This window comes from Peromyscus leucopus, chromosome 22, assembly GCF_004664715.2.
Source record: "Peromyscus leucopus breed LL Stock chromosome 22, UCI_PerLeu_2.1, whole genome shotgun sequence".
In the NCBI taxonomy this organism is placed as follows: Eukaryota; Metazoa; Chordata; class Mammalia; order Rodentia; family Cricetidae; genus Peromyscus; species Peromyscus leucopus.
The window spans coordinates 33,330,589-33,348,286 of record NC_051081.1 but is presented as its reverse complement, the minus strand read 5'-3'; the positions used below and the strand labels follow the sequence as shown (position 1 = coordinate 33,348,286).

The 17,698-nt window shown below is 49.3% G+C and overlaps 1 protein-coding gene across 1 annotated transcript in view; it reads right to left on the bottom strand.

Annotated features, from left to right (window-relative positions):
- LOC119086453 (ALK tyrosine kinase receptor-like) overlaps nt 1–17,698 on the bottom strand; it is a 61,625-nt gene that overhangs the window by 4,198 nt on the left and 39,729 nt on the right. The window contains exons 4-5 of the mRNA XM_037198010.1: nt 11,511–11,673; nt 4,853–5,003 (exon numbers count right to left, since the gene is read on the bottom strand). Coding sequence (XP_037053905.1) covers nt 4,853–5,003; nt 11,511–11,673 — 314 coding nt within the window. The remainder of the gene's footprint in view (nt 1–4,852; nt 5,004–11,510; nt 11,674–17,698) is intronic.

The window sequence follows — 17,698 nt, the reverse complement described above, 5'->3', positions numbered from 1 at the left end:
TTTCTTTCACTTAATGGAATAAAAGCCAATAAAACATCAAATTTTCATCAAACGCCTCTGCATAACCAGGCGGTGGACACGGCAATCCATCTTGAGTCATTCCTTATGCTAAAGTATTCAGGAGCGCCGGCAGTGAGTACTTGAGAAATTTCCAGATAAACAGACGAGATGCAATTCGTTTTATAGCATTTTGGATTTAATGATGGAAATAATTTGACATTTCTTAGAGGGGATTTAGTGTGCATGGAAAGTTCTAGACTGCTGGGGGAGAGCTCAGCATTTCTCCCATGTCTATGCAGCGATGTCCAGGGCTATAGGGAGACAGCTGGGACAGGACTGGGTGGCAAGGGGCATGTCCTGAGTCCAGGGGGAGGGGGAAAGGCTGGGGGGCTGCTGGTTGAGCAGTACTTTCATGAGGCGCTCAGGGTCCTGGACTTGCCTCCATCTATAAAGGAAAGGGCTGTCTAGCGTGAACCGGCAGAGCCGAAAAGACCCACTTCAGGTATGGGATGGGAACGTGACATCACACATCCTATGGTGATGTGCAGACCTGTCTGCCGCTCTTTCTCTCCTCCGGCAGTCAGCAGTGTGACCTCCACATCCTGGGGATGCCTCTTTCTGAGAGAACTGATTCTGGAGACTTTGGATACAGTGTCGGGACATGAGGAGTGGAGCCTGAGGATGGCCTGTCTTCCATGTCCCTGCTCCATGTAGTCCTTCTGCCCCGGGCAGAAGATATCTAAGACATATCCATTCTCAGGCTAGCATCTCTCTGACTTAGCAGCAGCCTCGGGTGGAGACAGTGCACGTCACCCGATTCCTAGGACTCCCCCTGCTCCAAGTCTCTCCTTGTTAGTCTCTCTTCTTTTTCCTTCTAATCTCTAAATGCTGGGGACCCAGGGCTCATCCTTGGTTCCTCTTTGCTATCTGCATCACACCAGAGGCAATCTCAGTCCGTTTGAGCTTTATGCTGGTTTATATCTTCCTCCCTGGACCACTCTTCTAAATCCCAGCGGTCTATCAGTGTTACCTACCTGCCATCCCCCGTTGTCTACTAGATCACCATAGTCAGTGTGCTTGACCTTGAACTCTTGACCTTGCCACAAAGTCTTTTTTTTTTTTTTTTTTTTTTGTGGTGGTGGTGTTTTTTTGTTATTGTGTTTTTGTTGTTTTCTTTGGGCAATCTCACTTGTAATTGAGGCTAGCCCGGAACTCACCACATAGCTCAGGCTGACCTCACAACTTGTTGGGATTGCAGGCACGAACCCAGCCTAAGCTGCCCCGCTTTGCAGCATTCTCTGGCAGGTGACGGACGATGGCAGCTGTTCGGTCTGTGGAGTCCCTCTCGACCTTTCTTTCTCTCGGTTCCTCATCTCATCAGGCAGGAAGCCCTTGTGAATTTCCCATTCCAAACACGCCCAGGCTCCCGTCGCTTTCCACCACCTCCACTTTGACCACTGGGGTCCAAGCCACCCCGGTACAGCATCTCTTGCTGGCTGAAGGCAGTAGCCTTTGAATCTGGTGCTTGGTTCCTTGACCCCGTGAGATCCAAGCTTCATGGTGCAGCTACAGCGAGACTTTGGAAGCACATTCCGTTATATCACCATTTGGCTTTGAGGATGTGGGAATGTGTCATTCCAGCGACCTGGCCCAGACCATCTCCTTTGCCCTTATCTCTCAGCTACCCCCTTTGCTCCTCCCCTCATCCCCTCAAGTGTACAGAGACACTCTCACTCAGGGACTGGGCCGTGGCCAACTCCTTCTCCCCTTCCTAGAAGGGAAGTGCCTCGTTTGTAAGGATCTCCCTTGTTCAAGGAATGTCCCAGTTTCCTAGAATGGTGGATGGCACACACAGGGACTCAAGGCGTGTTTGTGGCGTCAGTTTGAACAGACAGAGGACTGTCTGGCTCATGCACTGGCTTTCCTGGTGTTTGGTGCGTAAGAGGACAGGGCTTGGCAGTTAAGGTTAGTGACTTTATCATCTAGGGAGCGGCCGGGATTTTCAGGAGGTGTTTTTTGATGGTTGTTGCTGGGCATACTGCTGGCATCCAGTGGTGGAGGAGATTGAGGTTGCTGTTAAACACCATACACTGCTTTTGTGGAGGAAGCCATGCTATGAAGCAAGGTCTTGTAGGAAATAAGCTCTGTATCTTTCTCTGTCTGTCTCTCTGTCTCTGTCTGTCTCTCTCTCTCTCTCTCTCTGTGTGTGTGTGTGTGTGTGTGTGTGTGTGTTTATGTGTTTGTGTATACAGGGGCATTTCCCAGCAGCAGCTGGGGCCGACTTCCTGTACCAGGAGCTTAGAATGGCCAGGCACCAGGTAGAGAGCCTCCCACAGACATGCAGTTAAATCAGCTAAACTGCTGCTCAGTTCTTAGAGCTCACTTCATTCTCCTTTTTTTTTTTCTAGTGAAAACTGGAGATGGAGATAATGCCTGAAGACAGCACGTCCTGTCCTTCTCTCCTAAAAACCCATAGGGAGAGTGCAGAGCGGCTTTCTTCCCATGCCCAAGTGTGCCTGGCATGCCTGGCCCGACCAGCAGAGGGCGCTTCCCCCAGCTCGCGGCTGAGGTGGCCTTCTCCTGCCCTCTTGGGAACTGCTCCCTATGCATCCACAAAGTTTGAGAACAAGAACGTTGATTAATAAGAATGATAAAGTGCAGCAACCTAGAGGAACAAGTAGATTACAATTGAATTAAAAAAATAAAAAGGACATAGTCCTGTGAAAAGACATAACTGATTACAATCCAATCAAGTGAAAGTCCCTTGCAGAAGTCAATGCAATCTTTCTGCTTAGATGAAAGAATTACATTAGCACTCAATAAATTCCTGTGAAAATTACAGCAGCCTGTAATTTAATGACTTAATATATTATAACAGCCTGCAAAATCCTGATTATAGTTCCTAAATAAAAGTTGGAGTTGGAGGCATTTCTCAGGCAGGAGGTTGTAGCCACCAGGCTCAGTCCTCTGGTGTTGTGTTAACGCCTGGAGGAGTCGGGGTACCAGGAGACTAAGCTGCCCTTGCTTGCTGCCCCCTGAACTCACAGCCCATCATTTGGCTCTTTGGAGCTGAGTTTCTTTGTGGAACTGAACTGCTTTCTTGGTAGCCTCTGCTCCTCCCAGGTTGCTGGGACAACTCTTGGAAGAAGGTGTTGTGCCAGGCACTGGGACCCAGCAAAGCTGTGCTTCAGAGGAGGCTTTGGCCTGACTCAAGCAGGATAATCTGCCCTCCTGGGCCACCTCAGTTCCTGCTAGCCTAGCCAGCACCGCCAGAGTCTTGCCACCCTGCGAACACCCCCAAGGCAAGAGCCAGATAACTGGGGGTGTCTGAGGCTCCCACAGCTGCTATCTAGTTAGCCTCACTGTCCTGTTCTGTGGATCACTTTTGACGGCTCTGGGCAATCTCGGCTCCTGCGGTTGGACTTGCTAGACACCCCAGTGGGGTCAGAAACACAATGCCAGGCTGTCTTTGTGACCACAGAGGCTCGCCCAGCGATGGGCTAGCTAAGTGGATAATGGGGAGAAGATCCTGGAAACAAGACAAGTGTAGGGTGCAGCCAAACCAAATGCTCTAGAGTTCTGGGCCACTTTGTGAGTGACATTGGGCATGTCCCTTCACCTCTGTGGTCCATCCTTTCCTCATTTATAATATGGGAGTGTAAAGTTTAATCCCGAAATGTCCCCCACAGGCTTATATGGTCTGGATGTTTGTTTCCCAATTGATGTTGTTTTGGGAGGGTGTGGAGTGTTTCAGGGGTGGGAAACAGGTCATTAGGGATGATGGGCCTTGAAGGGTTTACTTGTCCCTGGTTCTTGCCTCTCTCTCTGTTTTCAGACCTGCTGCTATGAGGTCCTCCCTGCCTTCTCCATGATGATGGACTGAGACCCTTTGAAACCATGAGTCAAAATGAGTGTTCTCTTCCCTTCCTGTTTCTGGCCTGTAGTTTGTCAGAACATAAAATTAACTGATGAGAAATGGGCTACCAGCATTCTGGCTCAGTCTAGTCTATGTTTTCAATTTTTTAGTTTTAATCATTAAATAACATATGAAGGCATTCTTTCTTTTACTTTTTTTTTTTTTTTTTGAGTTAGGGGTTCCTGTGTCCCTATAATGCAGGATGACTTCAAACACCATTCACAGCCAAAGATGACCTTGGATTTCTGTTTCTTCTTCTTTTTCCATCTCCCAGATGCTGGGATTTCAGGTGTGCTCCACCACACTCAGGAGAACAACAACCAGTTGCTAAGCTAGGCAAACACTCTACCAACTGAACTACATCCCAGACCTGAGAACATTCTTTTTGCGACGATTTCAGACATTATTTGCCAGGCACCCCCAATCCAGTCTCCTCCCAAGAAGTGTAGCTACTGAAGCTGTATTTTTTTTTAAGAACATTTTTTGGGCACTTTTATGTACACCTACAAGTGGTCATATGTCTGACTTTTGAGTGAATGTAAAGTCTTTTCATTTTTTTTTCACTATGCATGATAACATGATTAAATAGAACAGTGCGTCAGCCAGAGTCCTCAGAGGGGGCTCCTTCTCCTACTTCTGTGGAGAACATCCACAGAACTTAGGTAGGATTCAGACCTTTGGCTTCAAGTCACTCATGAAGCCCAAGCTTCAAACTGTGGCTCCTCCCATGGGGTTATAAAACTCCAATAGGCCCACAGTCCCTGTGTCCTCAAGCACCAAATGGCCCTAGGAAAAGAGGGGAATTCACGGGTGGAGTGGGTGCAAGTTTTTGAATCCCCAGAAGGATCACTGGGGGTTACTGTCCTCCAAGAAGCCACCCTCCCCTCCCCACCCCCCACCCCGGGGCTGGAACACGCCCCTGCTCTGAGCACTTACCCTGGGACAGGCATCCTCTCCTTGCTGGCCGACAAGGATGTACAACATGTCATCTTTCTCCAGGTTGAAGATGCCCAGGACAGACACACCGTGGGACCGCATCATGGTGTTCTTCCCACCTTTCCCACCAGCTGCTCCATAGCCCGAGATGCTGCAACAGGCCAGAACATGGTGGGTCCCACTGTGGCAGGAGACTGATCCCCTGCCCCCTGTCAACCTGCGGGTTTTCAGGGGCCCACGCACCTCCCCATCATGTCTGAGAGTTCCTGTCCACACAGCCCCATGAGTTCAACCAGGAGGGAGATCGCTCCCCACTGCTGGGAGAAGAAAGCGGTCAGTTAGGGGTCCGGGAGGGGGGGGGGAACTGGAGTTACTCAGTCACAGAGCTAGGAAGGTGAGGGATTAGTCAGATGTTGTAGAGAGTTGAGATAGGGAGGGAGCTAGGTTTGGAAAGGGGTTGAACACTTCAATCCCACTCAAGATGGGATTTCTTAGCCCCGAATCAAAAGACTCGTGTGACCCTAGACACACAGCCTCCCTGTTCCTTATATATGACTGGAAAAAAAATGGAAGACCCTATCTCTTATCCCACAAGTGTTATGGATGATGAAGGAATTCAGCCTTGAAATCCTCGGGGCTGGTACACAATAGGCACTCAGCCAGCGTTGGATGCTAATGGATGTGAATGGTGGTAGTAGTGAGCACTAACTGGCTTGATACAAAGTTTGAAAGTCTCTCCTCGGGGGGCTCAGAAACAAGGAGCATCATCCGAGCAGAGCGTGCATATGAGCTAGACTGCCTATCCCATCCCAGCCGTAACTCCTGGAGCAATCTGTGCAGACCACAAACAACTGATCACCATGAAAATGGAAACCGAGCTCGGGGATGTGGGATTAGATCCACCGTCTCTGAGATGGCTGAGATGAAGTCAGTCGAGGATGGGGAAAAACTCAATTCATGAACTGTGGCAGAGGAACGGCATGACAAATGCTAACGAATGCCTTCCCAGAGAATGGTTACCAGGGGCTCAGAGAGGGTTCTCATGTCCCTGTGCGTTGAGGTGGAAGGTCCTGTATGAAAAGGACAGCAAGAGATGGAAGACAGCGTTGCTCACAGATACAATGGCTTCTGTAAACAGCCCATGTTCTGAACATGTGGAGACCCCGACCCCCAAGTCTCTCCCAAGGTGCAGTCCAGGTCCTTTCTGCAGGGACAATCCTGGAGACGGGCTGTTTTCTAATGTAACAGACAAGAACCTGGGTTCTCCGTGGAATGCAAATGGATTCTGGCATGCATGGTCCAGTTGGCTACTCAGGCACCTGACTGAGTTTATTAAATGCTTGGGAATGGCATGAGCCTTCACGCACGAGAGAAGACCCGAGATGGGTTCCAGGCTCTGCAAGAGCTTATGAAGAAACTGGGAAATGCACACAGTTATACAAAGGGAGACATCACCGTAAGGGTGGCTCTCTTGTGGAGGCAGCTGTGAGGCTCCAAGAGACCAAAGTTGGGGTGCCCCATTGGAGGCCCAGCCTCTTCCCCAGTAGAAGGACAGCCTCCTATTCTTCAAACCAACATGGCTATTCAAAGAGACAATGTGATGGAGATGCATGGGTGCTGTCAATTCCCACAAAGAGTATGCACCATCCGATTCCCAGAGCCAGGAGCGCCAGAGGACTGACGGGTGCAGGAAGGGGAGGTACCGGGGTGAATTGGAGCTCTGAAGTTGGTTTTGTGTGGGGGTGACAGATGGGGGGGACGGACTCTCAGGCAAGACAGAAGGTATGAGTCAGGGCTTGTGTGGTCAGAAGTGACGAGGAAGGGAGCCTGTCTGCTGTCCAATGGCGGCAGGTGGCTAGTGTGGGGAAGGGGAGGTTGTAGGTCTGGAGGAGGAAGGGAGCGTGCTCCAGGGTGCCTGCTGAAAGGCGTGCTGGCTCACGGTAGATGTGATTCATCTCATTTGAAAGACGGGGCTCAGAAAGATGAACCCACCTGAGGCCACACTGGCCGCACAGCTGGCCAGTGGTGGAAAGAGGACCATTTCCTCTCCTACGAGGCCACTTCCCCTCCCATGTGCCCTGCTGGGAGGCATATGAATATTAACCAGGAGGGGCCCAAGAAGACCCTTGTACATGTCAGTTCCTTCTGACTGTCAGCCAGACATTCTTGATACATTATAAATGGACGAGGGAGAGCCGAGAAGATGGCGTAGCAGATAAGAGAATTTGCTATGCAATCCTGAGGACACGAGTTCGAATTCACACCTGTAACCCCAGCACTGTGCAGGGTGGAGATAGATCGGAGATCACTGGGGCTTTCTTGCTGCCCCCATAGTTCTAGGCTCAGTAAGGGACCCTGTCTTAAGAGAAAAAAGACACTCAGTGTTCTTTGATCTCTGCACATGAGTGTATGCACACGCACACACACACACACACACACACACACACACAACACACAACACACAACCTGGACTGGGGAGATGGGGGAGGGAGAAATGGATAAGAGGAGTAGGCTGGGGATGTAGTCAGGCTTGTCTAGCACACATGCGCCCTGGGGTTGATCCCCAGCATTGCCTAAAGTCAGACATAGTGGCACCTATCTGTAATTCCAGCTCTTGGAAGGTGGAGGCAGGAGGATGGGAAGTTCAAGGTCATTCTCAGCTACATAGGGAGTTTCAGGCGAACCCAGGCTACATGAGGTCCTGTCTCAAAAAAAGAGAAAAAGAGAGACAAAGGCTTGAGGACACCCCCAAAGGGGAGCTCATTGGTGGAAGGTGAGAGGGAGCAGAATTATTCAGCTAAGAGAAGCGTGAACAGAAGATGGGGGAGTGGGTAAATGTGGCTTCCAGAGAAGGGCAGTCTCGGGATGGGAATGTTCCCAAGGCCCCAGGTCTGTCCCTGCTTGCCCAGTAGCTGTGTGAGCATGGGCAGACTGGCTTCCCTCTCTGTGCCCCAGTTTCTTGGCAGTAAGTAAAAAAGGGAGGTAATGATAATATCGGCCTTGAAAGAGGATTTCTGGGGCTGGGTCAGGTTGCATGAAGAGGTCTCGTTTCCACCCCAGGATGGGGTGGGCTTGGAAAACTTCAACTGAAGTCCTTGTCCCACTCCATCCCGCTTACTGCAGGAGAGGTAGGTTGTTGCACCCTGCTCATTCCTGCCTGCATCATTTGCATAGTCATTTGCATCAATCTGCATGCATTATGAATCATTCTGAACTCTTTCACATGTTTAAATTTAGCCAAATTATTACATTTCGGAAGTTGTTTGTTCCTGACTCCTTTCCCCCACCTCCGAGGCCTGCCTTCATATTTCTCCTGCGCTTCCAGCAATCCAAACGCCACCAGCTCCCTCCAGCTTTCAGCTCAGTTCTTGGCAGTGAGGTGGGCTGGCAAGAGCCCCCAGCTAGGAGCCACACACTGGCTCTAGCCCTGGAAGTCCTGGCTGTGTGACCTGAGCGAATCTCCGCTCACCTGTAGGAGCCTCACCTTCCGCTACTGAGGGGAAAAAATGAAGGCAAGGACCCCTGCCTCATAGATGTCTGGGACAAAGAGTGGGTTTAAAAAAAGCTATGAATCCCGAGGCAAGGCCAAGGTTGTGTCTCCAAAGTCAGCAGCAAAACTTGACCACCAGGTGTCTGACGGGCACTTACTCCTGGTGGTGGCCTCAGCCACACATTTCCACCCTGGGTTAGGGACTCAGTGTTTAGGGGATTGTTGACATCTTGGGGGCAAGGGTGGCCCCTTCCTCCTCCCTCTGAGGCCTGAAACCTCGGAGCTTACCTTCCTTAATACTGTAAGTCTGGTCTTGCCTTAGAATGACTTAGGACACTGAGAAAACCCAGGGCTTGCCTTTACACAAACCTGGAGCCAAATCCGAGCTTTGCTGCTCAGGTCAGGGAACACCTAGACATCTCAGTTCCTCCTTCTAGCTGCTGACCCTGCCCTGGATGATATCAAGTCACTGTCTCCTTCAAGTCCATGGCTGAGATGCCTGCCTTTTGGCTTTCTTCTCCTGGCTGTATCAGTCTGATTCAATAGCTGTGTGACCCTGGGTAGATTATGGTCCCTCTCTGGGCTCCTTGGTAATATAAAAGGGAGATAATAATACTATTGGCCTTAAAAGACCACGGTGAGAATGATAATGATAATGTCTCTATGGGACCTAACTGACTGCCAGAGGACAGTCAGTGAGGGACATGTGTAGAGGTTGTTAGAGCACGCCCCTGTCAGCCTGTGCTTTTCTTGGGGGTAGCATCTGGGAGGCAGAAGGGATGAACAAATGAGAATGGGGAACTAGGTAGATCAGGGCACAGCAGGGGGCCGTGGGTCCAATCCTGTTCAGTTTCACCCCGGGGACCCTCCTCTGTGTTGAGCTGATAAAGCACGCACTGGCCCGGCGCTGCTGTGGCCTGGACTCGGTGAATCACACCGTGCCGAGCCACGCCAGAATAATCACCACAGCCCCAGCCTCTGACACGCTCTCCCCAAACCCGGTAAACAATTTACTTTTGATGGTTGACAAACGACGAGAAATTAATATACCTGCCACTCAAGTGGGGGAAAGTGACTCGCCGTGATTCCAATTTGCTGGAAATTGCAAGCCAGTACTCTGAATGAGTTGATGCTGTAATTTCTTTGTTTTTTTTTTTCCTCATCGAAATCCGTGTCCCCTGGTCAGGTGGGATGTTTACTGGGTTTGTGTTTTTGTATTATTGACTGTGAGCTATTGTTACCTGGTGTAATTGAGTTGTGAATCTTTTTTAAATAAAGAATTAGTAGCAGATCAAAGTGGCTGCCCGCTGGATTCTGAAAGGACAGCACAGCTGGGTGGCAGCATGTTGGCAGTGGTGGTGTCTACCCAGGAGGGGAGCTGGGGAAAAGGAGGAGAGGACCCCCCCCAACACACACACACATACACACACCACTCAGAAACACACAAGCATCTCCTCATCCACAGCCCTCTCCAGATGTGCAGCAGACCCACACTCCATTCTGGGCTCTACCTCTAGCTTTGGGTGGGACCTTAGGTGAGTCCCTCCCCCACTGACTCCCTCCCCCGTGAAATGGGGGTGGTCAGATACAGCCTACAGGATTACTGGAAGAACATAGGAGGGCAGGGCCATCAGGAACTTTCCAGTGATGTTATGTGCATGGGCCAATGGAAACATTAGGCGTCCCCCCCCCCCCCCCCGGGGCAGTGCTGAAAGGGCCAATTGCACCTTGGAGTGTGGCACCTTTGTGGGGTGCTGTCCATTTCTTCAACACCTGGCCTGCACAACTCTATGCACCAACAAAATGGCCCTCTCTAAAGCCCTGTAGGTTGCAGATGGATTTGTCCTTTGCGAGGCGGGAAGACAACTTTCAAGGTCACATTGGCTGGTGGGTGGTGGAAGTTGGACCCAAACTCCATTCTTTTTTTTTTTGCAGCAGCAGCTCATTGATCTTTGCCTAATCCTCCACCTCTGACTTTGCCTGCTCTGTGCGATGACTATCTGCACAATTACTCTGGCAATTCATCATGCCCGTGACATCTCCCCTACTGTTGTCTAGAACTTGATTGGCATCGTCGACTGTTATTGAATTCCTGCTCGGTAGCTGCTCTTCCCGGAGGAGACAGTGAGGCTCTGGAGTCTCAGTCTTCGCTATGAGTCCCCGAAACACTCACTCGGTGCTAGATACATAGTAGGTGCCTCGTAACTCACGGTTGGGCACCCAGCTCAGTGTTTTTGACACACAGTGGGGGCTCTAAAGCTCAGGGCTGGGCTCACAGTATGGCCCCAACAGCTCAGTTCTGGGTGTACAGGAGTGGGCCCCCAGCTCAGTGAGGCCCTCAGAAAGGACTTGGTTGAATGATGCTATCCAGCTGTGCACACTGGTCCCTGGAGCCAGGTGAGTGAGGAAATAAGGGTCATTGGACGGAGATGACCAGAAACAGCTGTGGCCAGGTTAGCCCGCTCCACCTGAGATCTGAGGCCTCCCGAGGAGCGTGTGAACCAACCGGGAGGGAACTCATACGGGAAGCCACGGTCTGTGCACTTGACAAATGTTTTTCGACGTGATCTTTGATCATAGTGAGGGGGCTGAGGGGTGGGGAAGGATGCTGAGCCCCCCAGAGAGGGAGGAGGGATGGGAAGAAGGGGGATTCAGCAGGGAGTTAGAGAGAGCGAGCTGAGCCATGCCTGGCTTCTGTTGAGGGCTGACTCAGTGTGCTTGAGTCTTTAACCCCTCCCCACCCGGCTTCACTGCTCACACTGCTCACATCTTTCCCTCCCTCACACCTTTCCCCCCTCCCCTTACATCCCCCCTCCCCCACACGTTGTCCCCTCCCCCACCCCTTCTCCCTTCCCCCCACATCTCCTCCCCCTCCCCACCTCTTCCCCTCTCCCCCTCCCCTACACCCCCCCCCCCCCCCCCCCCCCCCCCCCCCCCCCCCCCCCCCCCCCCGGCCACCTTTCTTTCCCTCTTGGTGGCTGTCTTTCCACAATGCAGATAGACCCGGGATAAAATTCGGTTTAGAGCCAGGGAGAGGCAGGTGTGGCAGGGGAAGCCCCTAAGTCCAGCTTCTTGGGAAGCTCAGACTGAAGAGGTTGGGCAAGTTCCAGGCCAACCTCAGGGAGAACCCGAGTCTTTTGTGGGGAGCTGATCTATCACAATACTTACCTGTAGGTGTCGGTAGCTGGCACTTTCCAAATCTGGATGCCTCTCAAGGGCCCTTCGCTGCCCACCACCACGCTCAAGTTGGAGTTCTGGTAGGCGTTGTTGCACTGGGCCTGTGTGGGGCCGTGGGGTCCGCTGGCCCCACATGTGGTGAACAGCCAGTGAACTGTGATTAAAAAAAAAAAAAAGGAGGGGCAGTCACTTACTTACCCTGGATCTCCCTCTTCCACAGGCCTCCCTGGGTTGTCTCCAAGGTGTCTCTGCACCATGGCTTGGGGCATACATTCAGAGAAGGCACCGGGATTGTGGGAAGAAAATAGATGAGCCATTCAAACCGGATAGTTCTGTAACGAGGCTGCTATGGGCCAGAACCTGGGTCATGGACCAGGGAAGAGATGAAGATGGAGAAGATTTAGATGAAGAAGGATGCAACCCACCGTGCAGGACAGCAAGGGGGCAGCCTAGGAAGATGCACCGAGCACCATAGCACCATTTTCTTACTGAGATGGAGTGACGTGCCCATTCGGTACCAACAGGCACAGGCAATGGCTGAGGACTCTCCTGCTCTCCGACGGTGTCCAGCATGGTACTGAGCAAACCCCAGATACCTTAAGCTTTGACACTGTGGCTGTATCCAACCTGTTTCCAAAGGGTTTGCATGCACATAAAAGAACCCTGTGGCCTTGAGTGGCTAGAAAGGGCAAAATGGACACAGTATCAGCCCCGTGACCCCATACGTGGCTCAGGGAACCCCGGTAGGAATAGGAAGCCTCGAGCTCTCTGGACATGGCTTCATGTAAGAGATGCTTTCTTGGTAACAGGCCCTCGATGGGGGCAAACCAAAGCCTGTGTATGCCAGCTAAGCTGGGTTTGGAAATACAGTGAGTGGCTTTTAAGGTCTTTCTACAACAGACAGTGTCAAAAGTGGAGAAAAGCTGAACTTTTCAATCTTTCAATGCATTTGTATGTGTGCAACATGCACATCTGTGAGAGTGTATGTAGAGGACCAAGAAAAACCCTGAGTGTCACCCTCAGGAGCATCATCCACCTCCTCTTACACAGGGTCTCTCATTAGTCTGGAGATTACCAGTTAGGCTAGACTGGCCAGCCACCAGGCCCTTAAGATGGAGGCATTACAAGGGGGTGCCTGGCTTCTTTATGTAGGTCCTGGAGATTGAATTTGGGGCCCCTATGCTTACATGGCAAGCAGTGAATTGACTGAGCCATCTCCCTAGTCACAGACTTGTCACCCTTTCTTCCTTTCCCAGGCCCCCATCTACTCCCTTCTGTTCTCTGCCCTTGTCCAGTGTCCTTTTGTAGCTTCCTAGGGACATCACAGGAACGACTCAAACCCTACCTGCCACCTCATCTTCTGCTACTGGGACACTTCCCTTCAAACCTTCCCTCTTTTAGCCAGGCTGGACCTTGGGGATCTGTCAGATCTCTTGGCCTCAAATCTAACACTTTTTTTTTTTTTTACAACTCATAAAAGCTTTAAGAACTGTATTTTTTGATAAATAAGCTTCTACTTAAAAATAAATCTCATTTTCAGATGGCCCAAATTATTTCTCCTTTTAGAGAGAGATGGAGTCAAATTCAGTGCACAGAAAATGATGGAAAATTAATTCGAGTGTATGTAGCACCATCACTAAAACATTCAAAAGAAAATTTCTTGAACGCTTTGAACTAATTTGATGATGAAAATATAAGAGGCCAGTTTGACAGTCAGAGGGAGGTCACCTTGGCAAGGCTGAGAAACTGAAGCCTCAGCCAGTCTTGATTTACTTTTGCGATAGGACCCAGGCCTCGAGGTCTGACGTTCCAGTGGGATTCTGATGCATGCACACATCCAAACGGCAAGGTCGACTTCCACGGGGTTTCTGAAGGTCACTTCAAGGTTTGGGAAGTAAGGAGCATATTGGCTGATGGCCAGCTTTCTGATCAAATCTATTACTTCGAAGCACTAACTCTTTATGGGAGGTTCTGGTTTTTTTTGTTTGTTTGCTTGTCTGTTTGAGACAGGGTCTCATTGTATCACTCAGGCTGGCTCAAATTCAGAGCAATTACTCCTGCCTCGGTGCTAAGAGAATGAACTTGTCCTGCTTACAAAAGGTATTTTGGCAGACTTTGTTTGGCCACTTGTCCCTTTACCTGTTCCAAAGCCAAAATGACGTATGTGGAGCAGTGAAGTGGAAAGACCACGGGCTTTGATTGACATCTTCAGGAATACCTGGTTTGGGGGTGGGGGTGGGGGTGCTGATCCTTCATCAATGATGGACCATGAGACCTTGACCTAGTTCTGTCATCTGTGAAAGGCTTTGGTTGGCATGATAAAAGTAGCAGGGAGTAGGAAAGGTCATTGTAGGGTCGCAAACTCTACAAATATGAGCTCTATCCATAGATCCTGCCTGTGTCTAAGGCTGTTCTCATCACCGACAATGGGAAACATATCCAGGGGAGTTTCTATGATTATAAACCCCATGCCCATAGCACCTGGGAAATTAAACTCGGTGAGCTGAGCATGAGGGTAGGGCAGAGGATAAAACACAAGACTAAGAAATGGAGTTAAAAACCCCACCTTTCTGTTATGTCTAGCTGGAAGTCCATTCTGCAGACAGCCCATGTCAACAGCCAATAGCTTAGATGTGGAGAAGCCTTCTCAACCTGGCTGCAGATGAATGGTACTTCCTTTAGTTAGTTCAGTTCCAGACATAACATCTGCACCTTGCTTGAGTACCTAACCTTGAGTAGGACCCTCTTTAACTTCAGCCTGTGTTAACTACAGGATTCGGAGGTTCTGAGATATTCCAAGGAAAGCTGGTCATCTACTTCTTGGCCAGCTACCATGTCTGATGAGGAAAGGAGAGGGCTTTGGATTCAGATGGGCCAAAGTTTCTTATTCTGAACTTTGCCCCTGACTGTGAGACCTGGATTAGATAAAAGCATCCTAGTTGGGGCCCATGATCACATGAGATCATGTAACAGAACTTGTGGGTCATGAGAAATTATAAAGGTACAATGACCAAAAATTCACTTAAACTCAAACACATATTGAATCTGAGATGTTTCTGGCAGTGCTCACCAATGTTGTATCCTGTGACTTTACCATTATCTTGCTTACACACACACACACACACACACACACACACACACACACACACACACACACACATTCACACACACATTGTGTGTGTGCCATCACATCACACAATTCCAATAAATGCGTCCTTGAAATATCAAAGCTCATACTTGAGACTATTGTATGTTGTGAGTTACAGCATCTTTCGTACACACACAAAATTTCCTCCTCTTATCAAACAGAATAGTTTCATCATCATAAACAGACCTTTATTAGTTTCCCTGCCAACATTCTTCAGCATGTAGGTATGAAACTGATATATCTTAGGATTGTGTTGTGTTAGACAAACAAGCATCTCTCTCATTAGCATGCAAATTTGCTTCTCTTTCATAATTGCTAAAACTATATACATATCAAAGAATTGTTTTGAAACAAGTTCCTTTGTGACTTATTATCAATAAACGCTTGATATTTTATAACCATTTTAATATTTGTGTTCCCAAGGTCATGTCACAATTTCTCAGGCTAAAGAGGGTTGGTTGCAAATAGACAAGGTTTAAGAGGACCTGGGTTCGACTGCATGACCTGTCTGAGCCTTGATTCTTCTCATCTGAACAAATGGAGACTCTATTTACAGCTTAGACTTCTGATGAAAATTGAAAGATGAACCTAAGCCAGGTGCTTAAGCACAGCATGTAACACCAGAGAGATCTAGTGGAGACAGTTTAAAATCGTGTGGTACATTCATGTTGAGTTCCTCACTGTGGGGATCAGTCACCCATCCTCAAGATTTATGCCCCCATTCCACGAAGGAGAGACTCCAGGGCCATTTCTCAACAGAGGCACCAGTATTTTCCCGAACTCAATGGACATATATTAGTCTCAGGTGGTTTCCATACACACAATTTTTGTTTTTATCTTCAACAATTTCTGATGGAATGGTCCAGAGAGGAAACTCTTTCTAAAGTGAATTCCATGGGAATAGAGAATTTGCCATCCCAGGTCAGACTCATGATTCATCCAGCCAGAATTTTGCTGTTCCCAGCAGCCTTTGCAGCATGATGGTGGTCCCTGTTCTTGCCGATAGCTCTGACCCCGGTAAATCTGCCTAACTTGCTTGGTATCAATTTATGTTTCCCACCACCGCTGCCGCCACCTCTCGGGGATATGGATTTTCTGAGTTTATTGCCTCGGGTACAAGGCCTATCTTGCTTCTCTGTTGGCTTTGTCTTGTTCAAGCTTCACGCCATTGATTCTCTTTATTCTTTCTGGACATCTTATAGACATGCCCAGATGTCTCATTGAGATGGGGCATCCAGTCGCTCCCAAACCACCTGATGACCAAGGCTTTGGGGATTTAGATTCAGGAGATCTTATTTGGGGTTAGGAGGGAATCCTCATATAAAAACTCTTCTAGTGAACCCCGATACTCAACTAGATCTGTGTACTAGTCCCGTCTGTCTCGTTGTCCTGAAGGAAGAGAAAACATTAGTGACCTTTGTGATCTTGTCAGCACTGAAGAAGGGATCAAAGTTGAGAATTACTCCTTGTCTGGCTAGGGCCCCTCCCCTGGTGATCAACTCTCTGCCTTGGAGACTTCCAGCCTTTTAAGAGTGTTCATACATGAGTCTCTGCTCCCTTGTGTCTTTCTAAAGAGAATAATTTGCTTGTTGAGGTGGGTTCCCTAGAATGGAACTATGTGTATCTGTGACTTTGTGTAAGGGGGCAATTGTTATTCTTTATTTCAAACGTCCCTGAGAAGTGCTTGCTTGGAACAGGCTCTAATTATTTCCAGATCCTTGCCCAAGGTGTGGACGATTGCTCTAACCCTGGTGATAGTGATTGCTGTGAGCCTAGGAATCTTCTGGAACAAGGGATGGTAGAAGTAGGGTAGGCATGACTTCTAGTCCAAGATAGGTTAGAACCATAAAAGAGCAGGCAGATAGTAAACCAGTTCAACAGTGTCCTTAGAGCAGAAGGCACCGGCCAGCCGGCCATGGCCCTGAAATCAAAGAAGACTGGTCTAAGATCTGAGGGGCAAGGGAATTAGCTGCAGTGGCTCCTGGGAGCAGAAATCAAGGCGAGCTTTGAACCTTAGGTAGGAGCTATTTATCTCCTTTGGAGTCTATGTGCATGTGAGATCTGAACCTTAGCTACCTGAGAGGCAGGCCCATCCACAAAGGAACAAAAGCCTTCCAGTATATATTGCGCATGTAACAGTGATCCAGGCACTGTGCTTTCATACACAAATTCAATGCCTTTGAACTTGTGGAAACTTTGTGTGCTGAAGGTCAAGCTGTAAGAATCAGGAAATTTGCCCTACCAGACACTGGTGGCGCTCGCCTTTAATCCCGGCACCCAGGAGACAGAGGTAGGTGGATCTCTGTGAGTTCGAGGCCAGCCTGGTCTTATAGAATGAGTTCTAGGATAGCCCGGGGCTACAAAGAGGAACCCTTGTCTTGAAAAGCAAAAACAAAACAAAACGAATAAGGCAGTGCAAGTTCAGAGACGCTAAGTGTGGTGTACCAAGTAAGTGGATGATTGACCAAGATGGGAATTCAGTGCAGCTCTCCTATGCCAACCTTAAGAAATAAAAAGGAGCCGGGTGGGGTGGGGGTGGGGCGGGGCTATAGTTCAGCCAGTAAAGTGTTTGCCACATGAACAGGAAGGCATGGGTTTGCTCCTCAGTGCCCATATAAAAAGCCAGACTATCCCAGCCCTGGTGGGAGGTGGGGTGGGAGATGGGTAGATATTTGGGGCTCATTGGTCAGACATCTTAGCCATGAGCTCCAGGTTCACTGGGCACGGTGGCATGTTCTTATAATTCCAGTGCCGGGGAAGCAGGGATAGGAGATGTCTTGGGCTCTCACAGGCCAGGCAGCTGAGCCTAAAATGTTGAGCCCCACGATCTAGTAGGAGACTTTGCCTCAAAAAAAAAAAAAAAAAAAAAATTAAGGTAGATGACCCTGTGGAAACACCACCTGAGGTTGGCTTCTGGCCTCACACATGTGCACACACATACAAGAGCATGTGCAGGCACACATGCACGCTCCCACACGTGTATTAAAAAAAAATACTAGGATCACCAAGGATGCCTGTGCATCTCCCAACT